The following is a 19,728-nucleotide window of genomic DNA, read 5'->3' as shown; positions in this document are numbered from 1 at the left end:
TAGGCTGTTTTGGTGTTTTAGAAATATAACGAAGTCATATGATTAATATTTATAATTTTTATTCCAATGGAAGATTCTCTGATGAATGAATTGTACTATTATATTTTTTGATTTTAGATTAGAAAAAGTATTCTATCTAAAAAATTTATTTAAAAAATGTAGAGCTAAGAAATTGTCTCTTATATGAACTAACAACTTTTTTTATGTGTCTCTTACATTTATATATATATATATAATATCATAGTATATATCATTTTGCTTTTTTATAATTAGCACTACAGAATGTAAAGTTTTATCTCTAATCCAGGAATAATTATCCCACTTTTTTGTTGCATAAACAATCACCAAAAATGATTTTTCACTACACATAAAACTCACTGCTATTCATTACGTACTGTAAATTAAGGTAATTATTCTCGACTTCTATACTTATTATTCAATACTTACTATATTCTATATCTTACTATATTCTATACCTTACTATATTCTATATCTCACTTCTACAACTTAAAAAATTTATCTTGTTTCTGATAACATATTTCTTACAGAAGTGACGTTCCTAGTCGACGATATTGTACTGTATGCATAAATGCTGCACAAACATATTTTTACATTGAATTTTTTTTCTCTCACTTCCATTTCATATTTTGTCATAATAAAAAAATTGCATCGCAGCAGCAAAAATTGTTCTATGGACTTCAGCGAAATAATTGATTGCAAAAAAAAACTGACTAAAGACAATTTCCATTTGTAGACTCCACCGATGGTTTCTTTCCCACGTTATTACACGAATATTGCATGCGTCTTGCCGATCAATTTTTCCAACACCTTCGAGTTTCGCTTCCGTATTAAGTGCGCGTATTTTACCTCGATGCAATTTGTCCGATAATTCTCTGAAGATAAAAAAAATAAAAAATGAAAAAGAATGTAATAATGAAAAAAGAGAGGAAATGGCTACAATAATCAAGTAACACGATCGACTCTATAGTGAGTTCTTTTGAAACCTTCGAAGCAAATAGAATATCCAGAAGAAAATTATTATAAACTGAACCGCTTTCTTCTATCGGCTAGCGGACTAGAGCCTTATCAAAGCAAGTGGAATGCTCGTTTAATAAGAGCTTTTATCACGATTGTCATGATGTCGTCTTCAATTTTTCAGGTATCTGCGACTTTGGAAAATAATTTTCTTTTAATTAAATATTTTACTTTTTTCAAACTAGAGAATTAGAAATAACACAAACAGTTTTAGAATAATAATATCTTATATAAACACTGATATTTAATCAAATATCAGTATCGAAACTATAAAAAAAAGGAAGGAAATTTTCATGAGAAATTTAATGAAATATGAGTAATTATTGCTCGATGAAATTATATCTATTTCCTTTTATCAAAGATTAATAATATGTTTCCAGATCTCAAGCTGGTTTACATTTGAAATCACATATGAATTTGTAGTAAATGGGGTGCAATCACTTCTACTTATATTGTGTATCCTGACCAACTTGCATTTGCGTACCGGAAATGTAGACAAAGTAAGCATCATAAGTCCTTGTAATTTGTGTCTTATAATTGATAAAATATATCTTTTTCATCTCAAATATGCAAAAACCTAGACTGTGATATTCGATTTCGATAAATAGAAAAAATTATTACACTACATACAAATTATGTTTTTGTTTATTGGAACATTTTATTTAATCTAATGCTTCGCTGATTAAGACACTGCCTTGTCAATTATTACGTACTGCTATGAATAATTTTTATGAGTAATATGAGAAAGATAAAAGTATAATAAAATAAATTAAATGCTAAAATAAACATTATACATTGTAGGTGAAATATACATTGAATTGTAAATCTTTTAGAACTGGTATTACATATTACAATTATATTAACAGTTATATTGAAGTAGCTTAATGTATAAATAGGGAAGACCGGGGCAATTCGGATTTTTTTTTCTTTTGCTTCTGTTGCATCCTATATTCATTAAAAAAAAAGTTGGATAATTTGAAAAGTTGGACCTTTCTCTTCACAATGCCATTATAGATAGAACACGGAAATGTATTTGCTTTGAAGTACATATAAAAATGTCGATCAATACTAAATATTTCGAATAGCCCCAAGCCTGGAGTAATTCAAAGCTAGTCCGAAAGTATTCTGAAATTTATGTTTTAAGATGAAAAAAAAGTAAAAAAGCTATTGTTAAAACTTTGTTCAGAAAAGGATATACAGTATTATAAAGAAATGCTATATACAATAAAAAAACACAAATGCACAATGAAGAATTTTATTGCTTTAGCGTTTTTGGAATAAGTCAGGGACTATTCGTATTTCGTATAATCACATCTGTTGAGTATTAAATTGTGTATTTGGTACATAGAACGCGAGGGGGAATTCACAACCCAAAATTTTGTACACCAATGCCGATTTTTGGCATTGCTGTAAAACACTGCCGACATTTTTGTACACTGCCGACAATGCTTATTGTTAGTCAATGCCTACAATGCCGTCAATCCTATATTAAAATTAAGGCAATGCCATGCAATTATGAACACTATCGCGTGCCCATTATCATACGCCAATGCCTGCACAAGAATTCTAAAGCTTTCCCGAAGTATTCAAAAATTTTTGTGCTCAACCCCATGATCGAAAAACCGACTCTGAAGTGAGCTCACCACTCCCCAACCACTGACGACAATGCCGTCAATATTATAGGTCACTGCTTACTTTTTTCGGCAGTCCATTGCCGAAATTTTGTACACCAATGCCGGCTGTGAATTTCCCCTCGATAGAACGTAAATAAGAAAGAAAAAAAATCGTCCGAACGACGATTCGACGTTTGGTGTTTCGAATAGCCCAGACATCAACTGTGCACATTATTGCATATGATCGAGCAAAAATCATCATCCAACAAAAAGTAAACACGACATGTTTCAAAAACATTCAACTGAACACGATACATTCGAAGTTTTTAAAAAGAATCTTATTTATCTTAATTAAATTTCGAAGACATGTTAACTATCAAAAATTACTACGACTGTTTTAAAATAACAGATTTTTTACTACTGCGACTTCAATATGACGTTACCAGCAAAATTTTGTTAGCAGCATCGTTAAATTAAGATGCGTTTACAGTATTTAAAATAAATTTTTAATATGTACCAATACAAAAATATTACCATTTTTTGAATTACCCCATCTCCCGAATTGCCTCGGTCTCCCATATCTCTTAAATTTTTTAAAATATGTATATTCATTTACTTTTACTTTTCTTTCAGGTTAAAATATTATTCGACCGCATATCAAAAGACTGGGCATTGCAAAAGACACATGGTGAGATCAAGATTATGCGCGAACATGCTGAGTTCTCAAAACTATTCACATTCTGTTGGACGAGTAAGAGAAACATTAAACCTCGCGTTGTCTACAGAAGAAAAAGACAAGCATTTCTGCCTGTAAAATCGAGATTGTATTTCTGTGTGTGATAATACGAGAATCATGTTTTTCATCATAAACATATTTATCGTACACATAATTTTTAATGAGCAACAATCGGCAATTTTTTTAACTATTCATAATCACGATTTCATCTTAACAAAACATTAATTGTTATCATTAAATTAAATGCGAAATTTTCTAAGCATAATTCATTTAATTTCATATTTAGTTATTCCCTATTTTCTCCGAATCATCAGATTTATTTCACTTTCAATATCTAATATTTATTCACCCTTAATAATGATTTTTCTTATATATAGGAGAGAGTGGGGGGGGGGGGGAATTACGGATACAACCGATCACTGTCATTCTGATATTTTCGTGTGCGTAACCTCATGTCGTGAATGATTGTTAAATAATGAGCGTATCGAGTATACGTGACATTACCGCGGAAGGCAATGGATTACAAAACAACACGAAAATAGCAGTGTCTTGTTTTACTCCAGTTGTCCGTAATTCTCCACTCTCCCTTATATCTTTTGAAATTTTGAGAAAAAAACTCTTATTAGAGTTTACACATCACATATTAAGATAATATTAAACTAAACCTTTAAAGTATTAGAGTTTGAGTATAATATCAGAGATAATATTTATAAATTAAAACAATTAGTCAAAGATTAAGGCTCAATTAAATAAATTAATGATGAGGAAAATTGAGCTTGAGAGCCACGCAAGATGTCAGGTGCGAATAAATAAATAACAGCATAAATCCAATGATAAACGTTTCGACCTTTAATGTCGGTCATCCTCAGTATAAAAGTCTATGAGAACAAAATAATCGCAATAATTATAATAATGTTACAAATTTTTTTCGAAACAAACGAAAAAAAGACACAATTAAATCTAGTTACCAAAAAATTAGAAATTGTGATGAGCCGCGATGTACATCCTCTATCCTCGTAACATAATAAACAACCTCAAGGAGCATGTGCCGAGACAAGAGCTTCGAAAAATCAACATGACTTGATTTGCTGATTAAAATAAAGAATAATATTAAGGAATGAATATTAAACTTGTAACAAACAACAATACGAATTTAGTAATTAAAAATAATTAACAGGAGATTAAAATTAAGAAATAAATAATAAAATAAATATTGTAATTAAATAATTAAGTAAATGTGGAAAAAAAGTAGAAAACTGTACAAGTCAAGAGATGTAAAATAGTAAATAAGAAATAATACTCGAAACAAAAAATTGTATACTAAATACCTCTAGGCACCAAAACTCGTGTCACAGTAATATGAGGAAAGATGTTACATCTTGGAAGGAATAGATACAAATAATAAGAACCGAACGAGTGAGATGGCCTCGGCGGACCGCACGAAAAGAGTACAAAGAGGAGGGATGATAAACCTAAGAAGGGGGAATACGTTCGAGAATAGGAAGATACGCATCCGAGAGGAGTTCGGTATCACTTTGTTTGTTGAGTCCATGCGATTGATTTTTGATGTGTAACATCTCGGATATAGATCTTTTTACGTAAGAAGGCTCTTTGTCTAAAATTTCGACGTTCTCCCAATCAAAATCGTGGTTTTCAGAAATACGATGTGACGAAATAACCGAAGGAGAACTGGCCTTTCTAATATCCGCTTTATGTTCGTTTACTCTTGTTTTTAGCTGACGCTTAGTCTGTCCCACGTAAGAAGAATCGCAGTCTTTACAATTGATTTTATAGACCACGTCATTACAAGAAAGACGCTCTCTGTGGTCTTTACCGGTGGTTATAAATTTATTCAATTTAGAAGGGATCGTGAACGCCACACTGCAATCAAACTGACATGAGAAAGACGAGAATTTCTCTGATACCGACTCAATGTAAGGGATCGTAAAAAATCTTCTCACATGTTTATCCATAACACAACTGTCATCTCTATAAAAAAGGTGTTTGAGTCTACAATGAATCATGGCAAAAATAAAATTTAATGGATAATTATTTTCTAATAAGATATTGATTAAAATTATGAAGTTCTTACGATGAAATTGCGGATGTGATAAAGAAATTAATTTGTCAACCATACCGAAGATGACACCTTTTTTGTGACACAAGGGATGATGTGAGAAAAAATTCAAGTATCTTCCCGAGAATTATTTTTAATTACTAAATTCGTATTGTTGTTTGTTACAAGTTTAATATTCATTCCTTAATATTATTTTTTATTTTAATCAGCAAATCAAGTCATGTTGATTTTTCGAAGCTCTTGTCTCGGCACATGCTCCTTGAGGTTGTTTATTATGTTACGAGGATAGAGGATGTACATCGCGGCTCATCACAATTTCTAATTTTTTGGTAACTAGATTTAATTGTGTCTTTTTTTCGTTTGTTTCGAAAAAAATTTGTAACATTATTATAATTATTGCGATTATTTTGTTCTCATAGACTTTTATACTGAGGATGACCGACATTAAAGGTCGAAACGTTTATCATTGGATTTATGCTGTTATTTATTTATTCGCACCTGACATCTTGCGTGGCTCTCAAGCTCAATTTTCCTCATCATTAATTTATAAATTAAATTTTGATAATAAAATTTTACTTCAAATTATCGGTAATCACTTTAAAAAGGATAAAAAGGTAATAGCGAAAAACAAGAAAACTTTGATTTATTCATAAAGACATAGAAATGAATTGAATTCAAAATCTTTTTATAAGCTACTTATAATACGACATATGAATAAGCTACTATACAAAATATTAATATATAGCTGCAGCCTGACCCGTCATGCGGTGTAAATCTATGGTAGAAAATAACTTATGAACAAAGATATCGAAATATTTTTTTAAATTAAAGGGTATTAAAAATATTCAGAACTAAATACAATTAACTTTACACTATTATTTATTTACATGTTATAATAATAAAAATATACACACTACTTCTTTATTTTTTATTATTTTTTGTCAGCATTAAGCTAATTATTATCGGATTTTTTTAAATTTTAGTTTATTCTACATATAGTGAAAAGCTCCCATATGATGCTGTCAATTATTCGATCAGTTAAATATGTATATTAGATCATCCTAAACCTATGCGAAACCATGATTTAAACCGCACAGTGAGCAAATTTCCATATGTTAATATTTTGTAATTTTAAAAATAGCTTTTTATTGTGATAATAATTATTATAATAGTATAAATAGCCCACAAAAAAATTTTGTATTCAATTCATTCCTATTCTTATTGTAGCAAGTTGAAGTTTACTAAGTTTCCATCATTTCATAAACTTTTCTACTCCTCTTTATTATCGCTTTGAAAATGATTTTTTATGTATTTTTTATAATTTGAATTTTGAAAGAAAAAGTAGATTAAAAGAAGAGATTTGCAAAAGTTTTTATTAACGTATAAACTGTTTGCAAAATATCAAACACGTTTTCCTCCAAACAATATTTTTCACACTTGTTAACATGATAACTAATTTAGTTTTGATCCTATTGAGTTAAAAGTTTTAGTACATACTTATACTACTTTCCTCTCTGATCCAAATTACAATCAACAAAAATTCTAACTATTTAATTTTTTCAAATAATGTTTAAAAAAAACCAAAAAATTGAACTTTTGTGCAAAAATGCACTTTTACAAAAAAAATTTTTTTTTAAACTAATTTTTTATAAATTAAATTTTTTAACTTGTTTATAGTTCAAAAAAGAACTACATATAGATTAAAATATTTTTGGAAGTTTATATTTTGTATCATTGTATCAAGTTTATATTTCTATATCTTAAATCATGGCAACAATAAAATGATATTTTTTTCATATACTTATACAGATATGCAAGTAATTACCAAAAATATATTTTATAATGCTTGAAAGAACATTTGTAAAAAACTTTCAAATATCAAATAATAAATATAGCAAGTTTCAATTTGTAGCTTTTATATTTCTTTCACAAAATAATTCTAAAAAATGGATGTAAAAAATGATAGTAAAAACGAGAATACTCTATTTAATCTTGTATCTTTTGTAAAATTGTCTTCTGAAAAATTCGAAACAAAATCAATCATATTTAGTAACAATAATTTGGTAACAATAAAAAATTAATGAATTCTTGTCTATCATTGTATTTGAATTTCATTTTTCTTTACATACACATACACACACGCACATACGTACACAGACACATAGCTCTCTTGCTATAAAATATAAATTATATTAATAAATTTGCTAATTACTAAATTTTCAGTCTTGTCGTATGTAAGCATGGTGGGATATTGCATATGGCTGTGCATACCAGAAATTCTCAATATTATAATGCCCATGAACGAATCTCGTCCGCCGAGGCAACCCTTTGCAGCTGAATTCTTTATAGATGAGGAACGATACTTTTTCCTCATTCGTTCCCACTTGTACTTAGTACTTCTAACTTTACCTATAGTTCTCCTCTCGGGTTTCACTATATTTGTGACTCTCGCACAACACGTTTGCGGGATGTGCCAGGTATTGGGGTAAGAAATTACTCCTCGTAATTTACTGTTATTTGCAAAAAAGCAGACGACTTTTAGATTGCTAGAAAGCAAAGCGTCTATTATCTCTCAACTTGTCTACCAACTTTCAAGTTTGTGTATAACAGATATATCTGTTTTATTAATAAAAAAAATTTCTTTTCACGTGCGCGCGCGCGTTTTTAAAATTTTGTTACTTATTTAAATATTTTTTTACAAAGACTAAACAGTCGTTTCGTCTTTTCTTACGCTCATGAAGATGATTACCGTTCAAAAAAAGTTAACTGTATGATAAAAGTAACATTAGCGATAATTTTGGCAGGTCTCGCGCGGAATGCTTATTTTCCGTTGTAGAAGACAGAACGGGATGCGATTTAATTAAGAAATCACAAATAAGAAACGAGAACATGACCATTTTTATACAGCAGCATTACAACATTATACAGTTCGTATCTTTATTTAATACACGCAATATCTAACGTTTACGATGCAATTTTGTTTTTCACAAGTAATGAATCAGTTGTATTTGATCCCTAGAAAAATTAAAAAGTAACAATGATGGAGCAACAATGCTCCTTCCGCGCGTCACTTTATACGATTCCAATTTCACAAAAGATGTATTATTAAATTAAATACTATAAATATATATAGTGTCACATAAATCCAACATACAAATATAGATATTAATAAATATTTCTCTTATCCTATCTTTAAATATAAATCCACAGATTTATATTTGCATTGATCATAATACTACAGACATCTACGCATTTTATTATTGCCAGCTATTTTATTATTGTTATTTCTCTTTAATAAAAATAATCTTATGATTACAAAATTCAGCATTGAATTCCCAACAGTAACCTAAGTTAATATAAGGTACCCAAGCCGAATAAGGCCCATCTAACATATTTTATTTTTTATAAATTCTATTTACAAAGACATTGAAATAAACTAAATGAGAATAAAATGTTTATTTCAACCACTCGCCAATATAAAATTATCTTCTACATAAAACATTTTTAAGTAAACAAAAAAGAAATGTTTTTAAACTCTGACATTGGGCCTTATTAAATTCTTGTGCTTTTAATAAAGCCCGAATTAAAAATAAATTAAAAATAACAAAGAATTAAATATTATTTTCCAACTGACTGTTAAAATGATTATTAATCACAAATACGAAATCCTTTAAGATCTATACTAGTAAAACATCACAATTATTTTTAATTTTGTCTATAATTAATATTTTAATTATAAGAAATTCTGACTATTTTAGTGCAATTTTAGTTTATGAAAAGTTAGTATCATTGAAAATCGTTATTCTCTGTTGCAAGCCACATACATAATAAACAAATGACAATGGCTATAACAATTAATGTACAAGTGGACCTTATTTATTAATACATTATTTATAAAAAAGTATATTTATTCAAAAAAATTGATATACATATGTTTTTTCCTATAGTTAGAAAGTTGAATAATATTATAATATGTTGTAATAAACCATAAAATAATGTATACTTATTAAATTTACAACACATTTTTATAAAAACGACTGATTTATCCACTTTATTACAAGCTTTCGTTGCACTGAATAAACGTGTTGCCAGCGGTATTAATTTCATATTCAGTCTTTATCTACTTCCTATGACATATCTTTTAAGGATATATTTAAAAAATAAAGTGGGTTTTTAAATGGTAAATTTAAAAGTGGGCCTTATTTAGTACTGGGCCTTATTCGGCACAAGTATCTTACGTATTAATTTTTTACATATACAAAAAATATTTTTTACCTCATTACTTTAACATGAATGACTTCTTTTGCATTACAAGGTTCGTTGATATAATCGAAACTTGTCACACAGCACCGTTTTTATCGGATCTCACAGCAATAATGATTACGTTGAGTATTGCGTTAATCCAGGTACGTTGACATAAGAAATGTGTTTGCAAGTATTGTTGAAATGTTAAAACAAAGTTTTTTAGATATTAACTATTTCTGATATCGAGGGAGCTATTAGATCTATTGGTATCTCTGTTGCATCACTATGTTATTTATTCGTATGTTGTTACATGGGACAAAAGATAACGGATGAAAGTTCGAGCGTATATGAGAAAATGTGAGTAACAAAACAAATTTCTCTTTAATAAAATATTTAAAAATAGGAGGTTATCAAAATTGATATATACCACTTCGTCTTTGGATTATATTTTTTAAACAAAACCTTAATATCAAACTTTAAAAAATTAAATATAAAGATAGAATCTTCTATCAGATAATATAGCAGTTTTCGTAAAATTTTATTTCCAATTTTACAATAATTAAGTTTTTCGTAAGATAAACAAAATAAATCTCAAAACCAACATAGTAAGCAGAAATACTATATTTCCTTTTTCTTTTCTTGTAACATGAGTCATCTATGCATATATATATATATATATATATATATATATATATATATATATATGCATAGATGACTCATGTTACAAGAAAATTATATATATATATATATATATAATGTATTCAATTATTAATAAGTATTCTCATCGAAGATTTGGCAATTGGTACGAATACAGCAACTCATTCCTAATTAAAATTGTCTTTTATTCAAAACAAAACAAAAAAAATAAGATTCAAAACGTATTACTAAAATATTTAAAAATTTGGTATATTAACAATGTTTATTTATTATTGGAGAGAAAGGGAGGGGTGAAAAGACGAGCAGGGTTGTTAGTGAAAATAGAAAAAAATATTTCCTGAATTTTTCCCGATACTTTTTGGAAAAATCCTTTGACTAAAAGTCAAAATGAAGCACTTAATAAGAATTAAAAAAAATAAACCTTTCTGTTGATTTTATATTAAATTTTTTAAAATATATGGACATTGATAATCTAAAATTTTGTTAACATTATTAACGCATTTTTGAAACATATAAGAAAAATTTCATTGCATTTTTGAAAGAAGAGCATTTATATTTTTATTTATCTCTAAAATATCACGAATTCTGTTAGTCATAATTTGCAGTTCTTTTACTTTTTTAATATTCTTCTATTCTTACCAATTTAATTAAAAATTTTTTATACTTACATAATTTTTAACAATATTTGTATGTGAAACAAACATAAAACATCTCTCATAATGAATACACACACATAATAAGTTCGCATTAAATGAATACATGAAGCATTTTGTAAATGTTTTGTATAACTTTTTATAATCTTGTTGTGACTGATTTGTGAAATATCGTTAACATATATAATAAAACTATGTCTTAACTTTGCAGAAGTTTTCTTCCCAAAATAAAAAAGAAAAATTGGTTTTCCAGATGCAATTCTACATGGTACAATGCAGTTGTTTCAGAGCAAAAGACATTATTAATAATATTGGTGCGACGCTGTCACCCGTTTGTCATCACCGCCTGTAAATTTTATACAATGTCTTTGCAGAATTTTGGAAAAGTAAAAAAAAAGTATGCTGTATTCATTACATGCAAATCGTAAAAGCGAAGAATAAAAAATATGTATCTTTCGAAGATACTTCAAACATCGCTCTCCTATTGCATGTTTATTAGACAAACGTGAAAAAGTTTCTATTAAGTTATAAGTGTAGAAAAATCGCAAGAATGTTAGATTGGTGAATTGGTCTCGATTTTATGATAAAAAAATTGTTCTCTGTAAAAATAGAAATCTGTTGGTGCGGTTTACAGGTAAGTGTAAATACACAGAATAAATATGAAATTAATTAAAACAGCTTACAAATTATGTGAATTCTTTTTAGAATAAGAAGATAATTATGATAATAAATATCTGTCTGCTTCTGTATATTTATCTGTAGCGTTGCCTAGAAATTCTTCTTTTTTAGAATAATTGTAAATAAAATATTATCAGAATTAACTGTTAAGATTAAAAATTGTTCTTAATACATTTTCTGTACTTAAATAAAAAAATAATTCTGATGTCGCCGCAACAGTATAGTCGCACGTGTGAAAAAAACTAACACTGTGGGTAGAAAATTGGCCGAAGACTATTTTTTATTCGCTGATCACCAGATGTTTCTCATGTTACTACACGGGATGAAAATCGTGACCATCTTCCAGATTCGCCGAATACAAGTCGATTGTATTCACACGGAACGATCCTAGATAATTAAGTGTGATATAGCATAACGGGCAAATTAATGCATTGCATATGTTATGTACTTCCTGTACATTTCCTGACATCAAAAAAACATATTACGAATGCACATGACAATTAATACGTTATATTGTTAGTAACATGACAGCAACCTGACAGCAACAATTTTGTATTTAGCAAATTTAATAATGAAATGTAGCTATTTACTTGTTGATAGAATTCACTTGAGTGCAACCCAATAGATATAATGCTGTCTCGAGTTTAGTTGCTGCAACATTGTTGACAATATAACAACAAACTCACTGCATTTGGCTATCGAGGACATATCACATTATATATGTCACTCTATATTACTTGTATTTTTTCATAATTACATGTAGGCTGTTTTGGTGTTTTAGAAATATAACGAAGTCATATGATTAATATTTATAATTTTTATTCCAATGGAAGATTCACTGATGAATGAATTTTATTATTATATTTTTTTATTTTAGATTAGAAAAAGTATTCTATATAAAAAATTTATTTAAAAAATGTAGAGCTAAGAAATTGTTTATTATAAGAACTAACAACTCTTTCTATGTGTCTCTTACATTTATATATATATATATATCATAGTATATATCATTTTGCTTTTTTATAATTAGCACTACAGAATGTAAAGTTTTATCTTTAATCCAGGAATAATTATCCTACTTTTTTGTTGCATAAACAATCACCACAAATGATTTTTCACTACACTTGAAAATCATTGCTATTCATTACGTACTGTAAATTAAGGTAATTATTCTCGACTTCTATACTTATTATTCTATACTTACTATATTCTATATTTTACTATATTCTATATCTTACTTCTACAACTTAAAAAATTTATCTTGCTTCTCATATTTCTTATAGAAGTAACGTTCCTAGTCGAAAATATTGTACTGTATGTATGAAAGCTGCACAAATATATTTTTACATTGAATTTTTTTTCTCTTATTTCCATTTCACATTTTGTTATAATAAAAAAATTGCATCGCAGCAGCAAAAATTGTTCTATGGACTTCAGCGAAATAATTGCATGCAAAAACAACTGACTAAAGACAATTTCCGTTTGTAGACTCCACCGATGGTTACTTTCCCACGTTATTACACGAATATTGCATGCGTCTCGCCGATCAATTTTTCCGACACCTTCGAGTTTCGCTTCCGTATTAAGTGCGCGTATTTTACCTCGATGCAATTTGTCCGATAATTCTCTGAAGATAGAAAAAATAAAAAATGAAAAACAATGTAATAATAAAAAAAAGAGAGGAAATGGCTACAATAGTCAAGTAACACAATCGGCTCTATCGTCAGTTCTTTTAAAACCTTCGAAGCAAATGGAATATCCAGAAGAGAATTATTATAAACTAAACCGCTTTCTTCTATCGGCTTGCGGACTAGAGCCTTGCCAAAGCAAGTGGAATGCTCGTTTAATAAGAGCTTTTATCACGGTCATCATGATGTCGTCTGCAATTTTTCAGGTATCCGCGACTTTGAAAAATAATTTTTTTTTAATTAGTTATTTTACATTTTTGAAACAAAAGAATTGGAAATAACATATATAGTTTTAGAATAATAATATTTTATATAAACTGATATTTAATCAATTACACAAGTCTACAAAATTAGGCGAGGGTCTTGTGCTTTGAACTTTGAATAACGTTTCGATATTCTAGATTTTGATAGCGCTAAAAACAACTACGTTTTTTCCATCATCCTCAATTTTTTAAATAAACGCAAAATCAACTTCTTTTGAACTTGAATTTTTTCTATCTAAAGAAAAAATGATAACGAGCTTTACGACATTTTACGCAAAAATATTCCTACAATACAGAAAATATTTTTTTGCAACTGATAAAAATATTTTATGCCTCCCTCCTCCTTCGTAATTTTGTAGACCTGTGTCATCAGTATCAAAGATATAAAAGAAAAAAGGAAGAAAACTTTCATATGAGAGTTAATGAAATATGGTTCAAATAATTATTTCTCGATAAAATTATGTCTATTTCCTTTTATGAAAGATTAATAACATATTTCCAGATCTTGTGCTGGTTTAGATTTGAAATCACATATGAATTTATAGTGAATGGGATGCAAGGGATTTTAATGAAATTGTGTATCCTAAACAGCTTGCATTTACGTATCGGAAATGTAGACAAAGTAAGCATCATAAGTCTTTGTAATTTGTGTATCTCATAATTGATAAAATATATTTTCATCTTTGATATGTAAAAGCCTAGACTGTGATAATTTTTCGATAAATAGAAAAAATTATGATACTTATATACAAATTTTGTTTTTGTTTATCGGAATATTTTATTTTCCAATTCTTCGCTGATTAAGATACTGCCTTGTCAATTATTACGTACTGCTATGAACAATTTTTATGAGTAATAAAAGATAAAAGTGTAATAAAATAAAGTAAATGCAAAAAGAAACATTATATATTGTAGGTGAAATATGCAATATTAAATTGCAAATCTTTTAAAACTGAAATTACATATTACAATTACATTAACAATTATATTGAAGCACTGTATAAATATTTATTAATTTTTGAAAATATGTGACCATTCATTTACCTTTACTTTTCTTTCAGGTTAAAATATTATTCGACCGCATATCAAAAGACTGGGCATTGCAAAAGACACATGGTGAGATCAAGATTATGCGCGAACACGCTGAGTTCTCAAAACTATTCACATTCTGTTGGACGAGTAAGAGAAACATTAAACCTTGCTTTGTCTACAGAAGAAAAAGACAGGCATTTCTGCCTGTAAAATCGAGATTGTATTTCTGTGTGTGATAATCCGAGAATCATGTTTTTCATTATAAACATATTTATCGTACACATAATTTTTAATGCGCAACAATCGGCAATTTTTAACTATTCATAATCACGATTTCACAATAAAATTACAAAAGATTAATTGTTATCATTAAATTAAATGCGAAATTTTCTAAGCATAATTCATTTGATTTCATATTTAGTTATTCCCTATTTTCTCCGAATCATCAGATTTATTTCACTTTCAATATCTAATATTTATTCACTTTTAATAATTTTTTCTTATATTTAGGGAAAGGGGCGGGGGGAGAAGAATTACGCACACCGAATACAACCGGACACTGTCATTTTGGTATTTTCATGTGCGCAATCTCACGTCGTGAATGTTTGTTAAGCAATGAGCGTATCGAGTTTGCATACGTGACATTGCCGCGGAAGGAAACGGATTAGAAAAAAATATCAAAATGGCAGTGTCTTGTTTTACCTCGGTCCGTAATTCCCCCACAGTCCCCTACATCTTTCGAGATTTTGAGAAGAAAAATTTCATTGGAGTTTACATATCACATATTAAGACAATATTAGACCAAGCCTTTAAAGTATTAGAGTCTGAGTATAAGATGAGAACTAATACTTACAAATTAAATTTTGACAATAAAATTTTATTTTAAATTATCTGTAATCACTTTAAAAGGGATAGAAAGATCACTAATAGTGAAAAACAAGAAAACTTTGATTTGTTCATAAAGACATAGAAATGAATTGAATTCGAAATCTTTTTATGAGCTACTTCTAATGCGACATATGAATAAGCTACTGCACAAAATATTGTATTAATATATGACTGCAGCCTGACCCATTGTACGGTGTATATCTATGGTAGAAAATAACTTGTGAACAAAGATATCGAAATATTTTTTTAATTAAAAGGTATTTAAAATATTTATAACTACAATAACTTTACAATATTATTTATTAACATTTTAAATTTTATAATAACAAAAATCTACACTATACTTCTCTACTTTATTGTACTTTTGTCGCCATTTAGCTAATTATTATTGGATTTTTTAAAATCTGAGTTCTATAGTGAAAAGCGTCCATATGATGCTGTCAATACGAGTAAGTCAGTTAAATATGTCAATTAGATCACCTTCAATCTATGCAAAACCATGATTTAAACCGCACAGTGAGCAAATTTCCATATGTTAATATTTTGTAATTTTAAAAATAGCTTTTTATTGTGAAAATAATTATTATAATAGTATAAATAGCCCACAAAAAGATTTTGTATTCAATTCATTCCTATTCTTATTGTAGCGAGTTGAAGTTTATCAAGTTTCCATCATTTCATAAACTTTTCTACTCCTCTTTATTATCGCTTTTAGAGTAATGATTTTGTTGTATTTTTTCTAATTTGAACTTTGAAAGGAAAAGTAGATCAAAGGAAGAAATTTGCAAAAGTTATTATTAAGGTATAAACTTTGCATTATTTTAAACACGTTTTCCTCCAAACAATATTTTTCACAATTGTTAACACTAAAACTCATGTAATTTTAATCATATCGGGTTAAAATTTTTAGTAGATACTAATAGCACTTTCCTCTCTCGTCCAAACTACAATCAACAAAAATTCTAACCTTTTAATTTTTACGTAAAAAGTAACGTCAAATAACGACGAATAACGCCTAAAAAAAAAAAAAAAAAGTTCAAAATTGCAATTTCAAACAAAATTTCTTTTATAAACTTTCTATAAAATAAATTTTTTTTCTTGTTTATAGTTCGGAAAAGAACTACATATAGATTGAAATATTCTTGGAAGTTTCTATTTTTTATCATTTCTATGTCTTAAATCATAGCAATAATAAAACGGTATTTTTTTTTACATACTTATACAGATATGCAAGTAATTACTAAAAATATATTTTATAATGCTGGAACGAACATTTGTAAAAAACTTTCAAATATCAAATAATAGATATATCAAGTTTCAATTTGCAGCTTTTATTTTTTCCAAAAAAATTCTTATGGATATAAAGACGGTAGTAAAAACGAGAATACTCCTTTAATGTTGTATCTTTTATGAAATTGCTTTCTGAAAAATTCAAAACAAAGTCAACCATATAATAATTTGGTAAAAATAAAAAATTAGTAAATTCTTGTCTATCATTTTAATTGAATTTCATTTTTTTACACACACACATACATACCTCTCTTGCTATAAATTATATTAATAAATTTATAATTACTAAACTTTTCAGTCTTGTCGTATATAAGCATGATGGGATATTGCATATGGTTGTGCACACCAGAAATTCTCAATGTTTTAATGCCCATGAACGAATCTCGACCGCGGAAGACACCCTTTAAAGATGAATTCTTTTTAGATGAAGAACGATACTTTATCCTCATTCGTTCCCACATGTGCTTTGCACTTCTAACCATACCTATAGTTTTCGTTACGGGTTTCACTTTATTTATGACTCTCACACAACACGTTTGCGGAATGTGCAAGTTATTGGGGTGAGAAACTATTCCTCGTAATTTACTGCTACTTTTAAAAGAGCAGATGACTTTTAGACTGCTAGAAAGCGAAGGGCCTATCATCTTTCAACTTGTCTATCAATTCTCAAATTTGTGCATAACAGATATATCTCTGTTTAATAAATAAAAAAAAGTTCTCTTTTCACGCGCGCGCGTGCGTTTATAAAACATTTGTCATTTACTTTTTTAAATATTTTTCACGAAAACTAAACAGTCAGTTCGCTTTTTTTTCCGCTCATCAAGGTGATTATCGTTAGAACAAAGTTAGTTGTATGATAAGAGTAACATTGATGATAATTTTGGCAGGTCTCGCGCAGAACGCTTATTTCTCGTTGTTGAAGACAGAACGGAATGCGATTTAATTCAGGAGTCACAAATAAGAAACAAGAACATGATCGTTTTTATACAGCAGCATTACAACATTATACAGTTCGTATCTTTATTTAATATACGCGCTATCTAAAGTTTTCAACGCAATTTAGTTTTTCACAAACAATGAATCGGTTGTATTTGATCCGTAGAAAAATTAAAAAGTAACAATAATGGAGCAACAATGCTCCTTTCACGCGTCACTTTATACGATTCCAATTTCAAAAAATATGTATTGTTAAGTTAGAAAATATAAATATATAGTGTCAGATAAATCTGACATACAAATAAAGATATTAATAGATATTTCTATTATCCTATCTTTAAAGATAAATCAACAGATTTATATTTGGATAATATTATAATATTATAAACATTACGCATTATATTGCCAGCTATTTTATTATTGTTATTTCTCTGCGATAAAAATAATCTTACGATTATAAACTTCAGCACCGTTGAATTCCCAACTGTAATCTATGTTAATACGTATGAATTTTTTTTCACATGCGCCAAAAATATTTTTTATTTCATTACTTTAACATGAATAACTTTTTTACATTACAAGATTCGTTGATATAATTGAAACTTATCACACAACACTGATTTTATCGGATCTCACAGGAATGATGATTATGTTCAGTCTTACGTTAATCCAGGTACGACATAAGAAATGTGTTTGCAAGTGTTGTTGAAATGTTGAAATAATGTTTTTTAGATATTAACTATTCCTAATATCGAGGGTGCTATTAGATCTCTTGGTATCTCTGTTGCATCACTATGTTATTTATTCGTATGTTGTTACATGGGACAAAAGATAACGGATGAAAGTTTGAGCGCATATGAAAAAATGTGAGTAACAAAACAAATTTCTTTTTAGTAAAATATTTAAAAATAGAAATTTATCAAACCTGCCAAATATTATTTCGTCTTTGGATTGTACCTTTTAAACAAAATCTTAAAATGAAACTTTATTTATAAAAAAAAAGAAAAAATACTGAATTTATTTGCGCAGCGTTTTAAAATTTTAAAATATATGTGGAATAATCTCAAAGTCTCTCTAAATTCCTTGGAGTAAAATTTAACTCTTCAGACTGAAAACTTACTCTAAAAGAGTGAAAAATCAGCCACTATTTCTTAAAACTGGCTGAGATTTCACTCTCTTTTAGAGCAAGATTGCACTTCAAAGAATTTAGAGAGATTCTAAATGTACTAGTGAGATATTTGAAAATTTTGGGTATTAACAATGTTTACTTATTATTGGAGAAGAAAAAAAGGGAGAGAGAGAGATAAGCAATATTTAATGTGCGCTCTGGAGCAAGCCACCTCAAGCGCAGATAAAAAGAGTACAAGAAGAGAGGGGAGAGAGAGAGAATGTGAGATAGTGAGCAGGGTTATTAGTGAAGACAGAAAAAAATATTTCCTGAATTTTTTGCGGTACTTTTGGGGAAAAATTCCTTGACTGAAGCCAAAACGAAACACTTAATAAAAATTTAAAAAGATACATTTTTGTGTCAATTTTATATTAAATTTTTTAAAATATACGGATATTGATAGTCTAAAATTTCTATATCATTTTTAACGCATTTTTGAAACATAGAAAAATTCATTACATTTTTGAAACAAGAGCATTTATGTTTTCTAAAATATTTTGAATTCTGTTACTCATAATTTGCAGTTCTTTTTACTTTTTCAATATTATATTTCATTTTTACCATTTTAATTAAAAATTTTTTATAATTACATAATTTTTAACAATGTATATAAAACAAACATTATACGTTTCTCATAATAAATCCGCATAAGTTCGCGTTAAAAAATAGTGATCGCTGAAGCATTTTGTAAATATTGTGTATAATTTTCTTATAATATTGTGGTGAGTGATTTGTGAAATATCGTTAACATATACAATAAAACTATATC

General features: G+C 28.1%; 2 protein-coding genes across 4 annotated transcripts; both read left to right on the top strand.

Annotated features, from left to right (window-relative positions):
* Positions 1–554: 554 nt before the first annotated feature.
* Positions 555–19,309, top strand: LOC120358188. 3 transcript variants are annotated; one of them, XM_039451332.1, is made up of 8 exons: positions 555–1,159; positions 1,416–1,535; positions 3,282–3,399; positions 17,154–17,415; positions 17,743–17,865; positions 18,374–18,464; positions 18,524–18,657; positions 19,075–19,309. In XM_039451332.1, exons 1-8 carry the CDS (start codon positions 1,136–1,138, stop codon positions 19,265–19,267), a joined length of 1,065 nt encoding a protein of 354 aa, XP_039307266.1. In that variant the 5' UTR covers positions 555–1,135; the 3' UTR covers positions 19,268–19,309. The 3 variants fall into 3 exon arrangements, with proteins under 3 accessions (XP_039307266.1, XP_039307267.1, XP_039307265.1); XM_039451333.1 differs by lacking the exons at positions 555–1,159; positions 1,416–1,535; positions 3,282–3,399 and adding exons at positions 12,160–13,588; positions 14,148–14,267; positions 14,707–14,824 and having other exon boundaries at positions 17,280–17,415; XM_039451331.1 differs by lacking the exons at positions 555–1,159; positions 1,416–1,535; positions 3,282–3,399 and adding exons at positions 12,160–13,588; positions 14,148–14,267; positions 14,707–14,824.
* LOC120358191 lies at positions 7,284–8,888 on the top strand. The gene is made up of 2 exons (XM_039451350.1): positions 7,284–7,946; positions 8,266–8,888. Exons 1-2 carry the CDS (start codon positions 7,702–7,704, stop codon positions 8,420–8,422), a joined length of 402 nt encoding a protein of 133 aa, XP_039307284.1. The 5' UTR covers positions 7,284–7,701; the 3' UTR covers positions 8,423–8,888.
* Positions 19,310–19,728: the final 419 nt, after the last annotated feature.

The sequence above is a fragment of the Solenopsis invicta genome, chromosome 6 (genome assembly GCF_016802725.1).
Source record: "Solenopsis invicta isolate M01_SB chromosome 6, UNIL_Sinv_3.0, whole genome shotgun sequence".
NCBI lineage: Eukaryota > Metazoa > Arthropoda > Insecta > Hymenoptera > Formicidae > Solenopsis > Solenopsis invicta.
The sequence above is the reverse complement of the archived record's forward strand: the minus strand, read 5'-3'. Positions and strand labels throughout refer to the sequence as shown.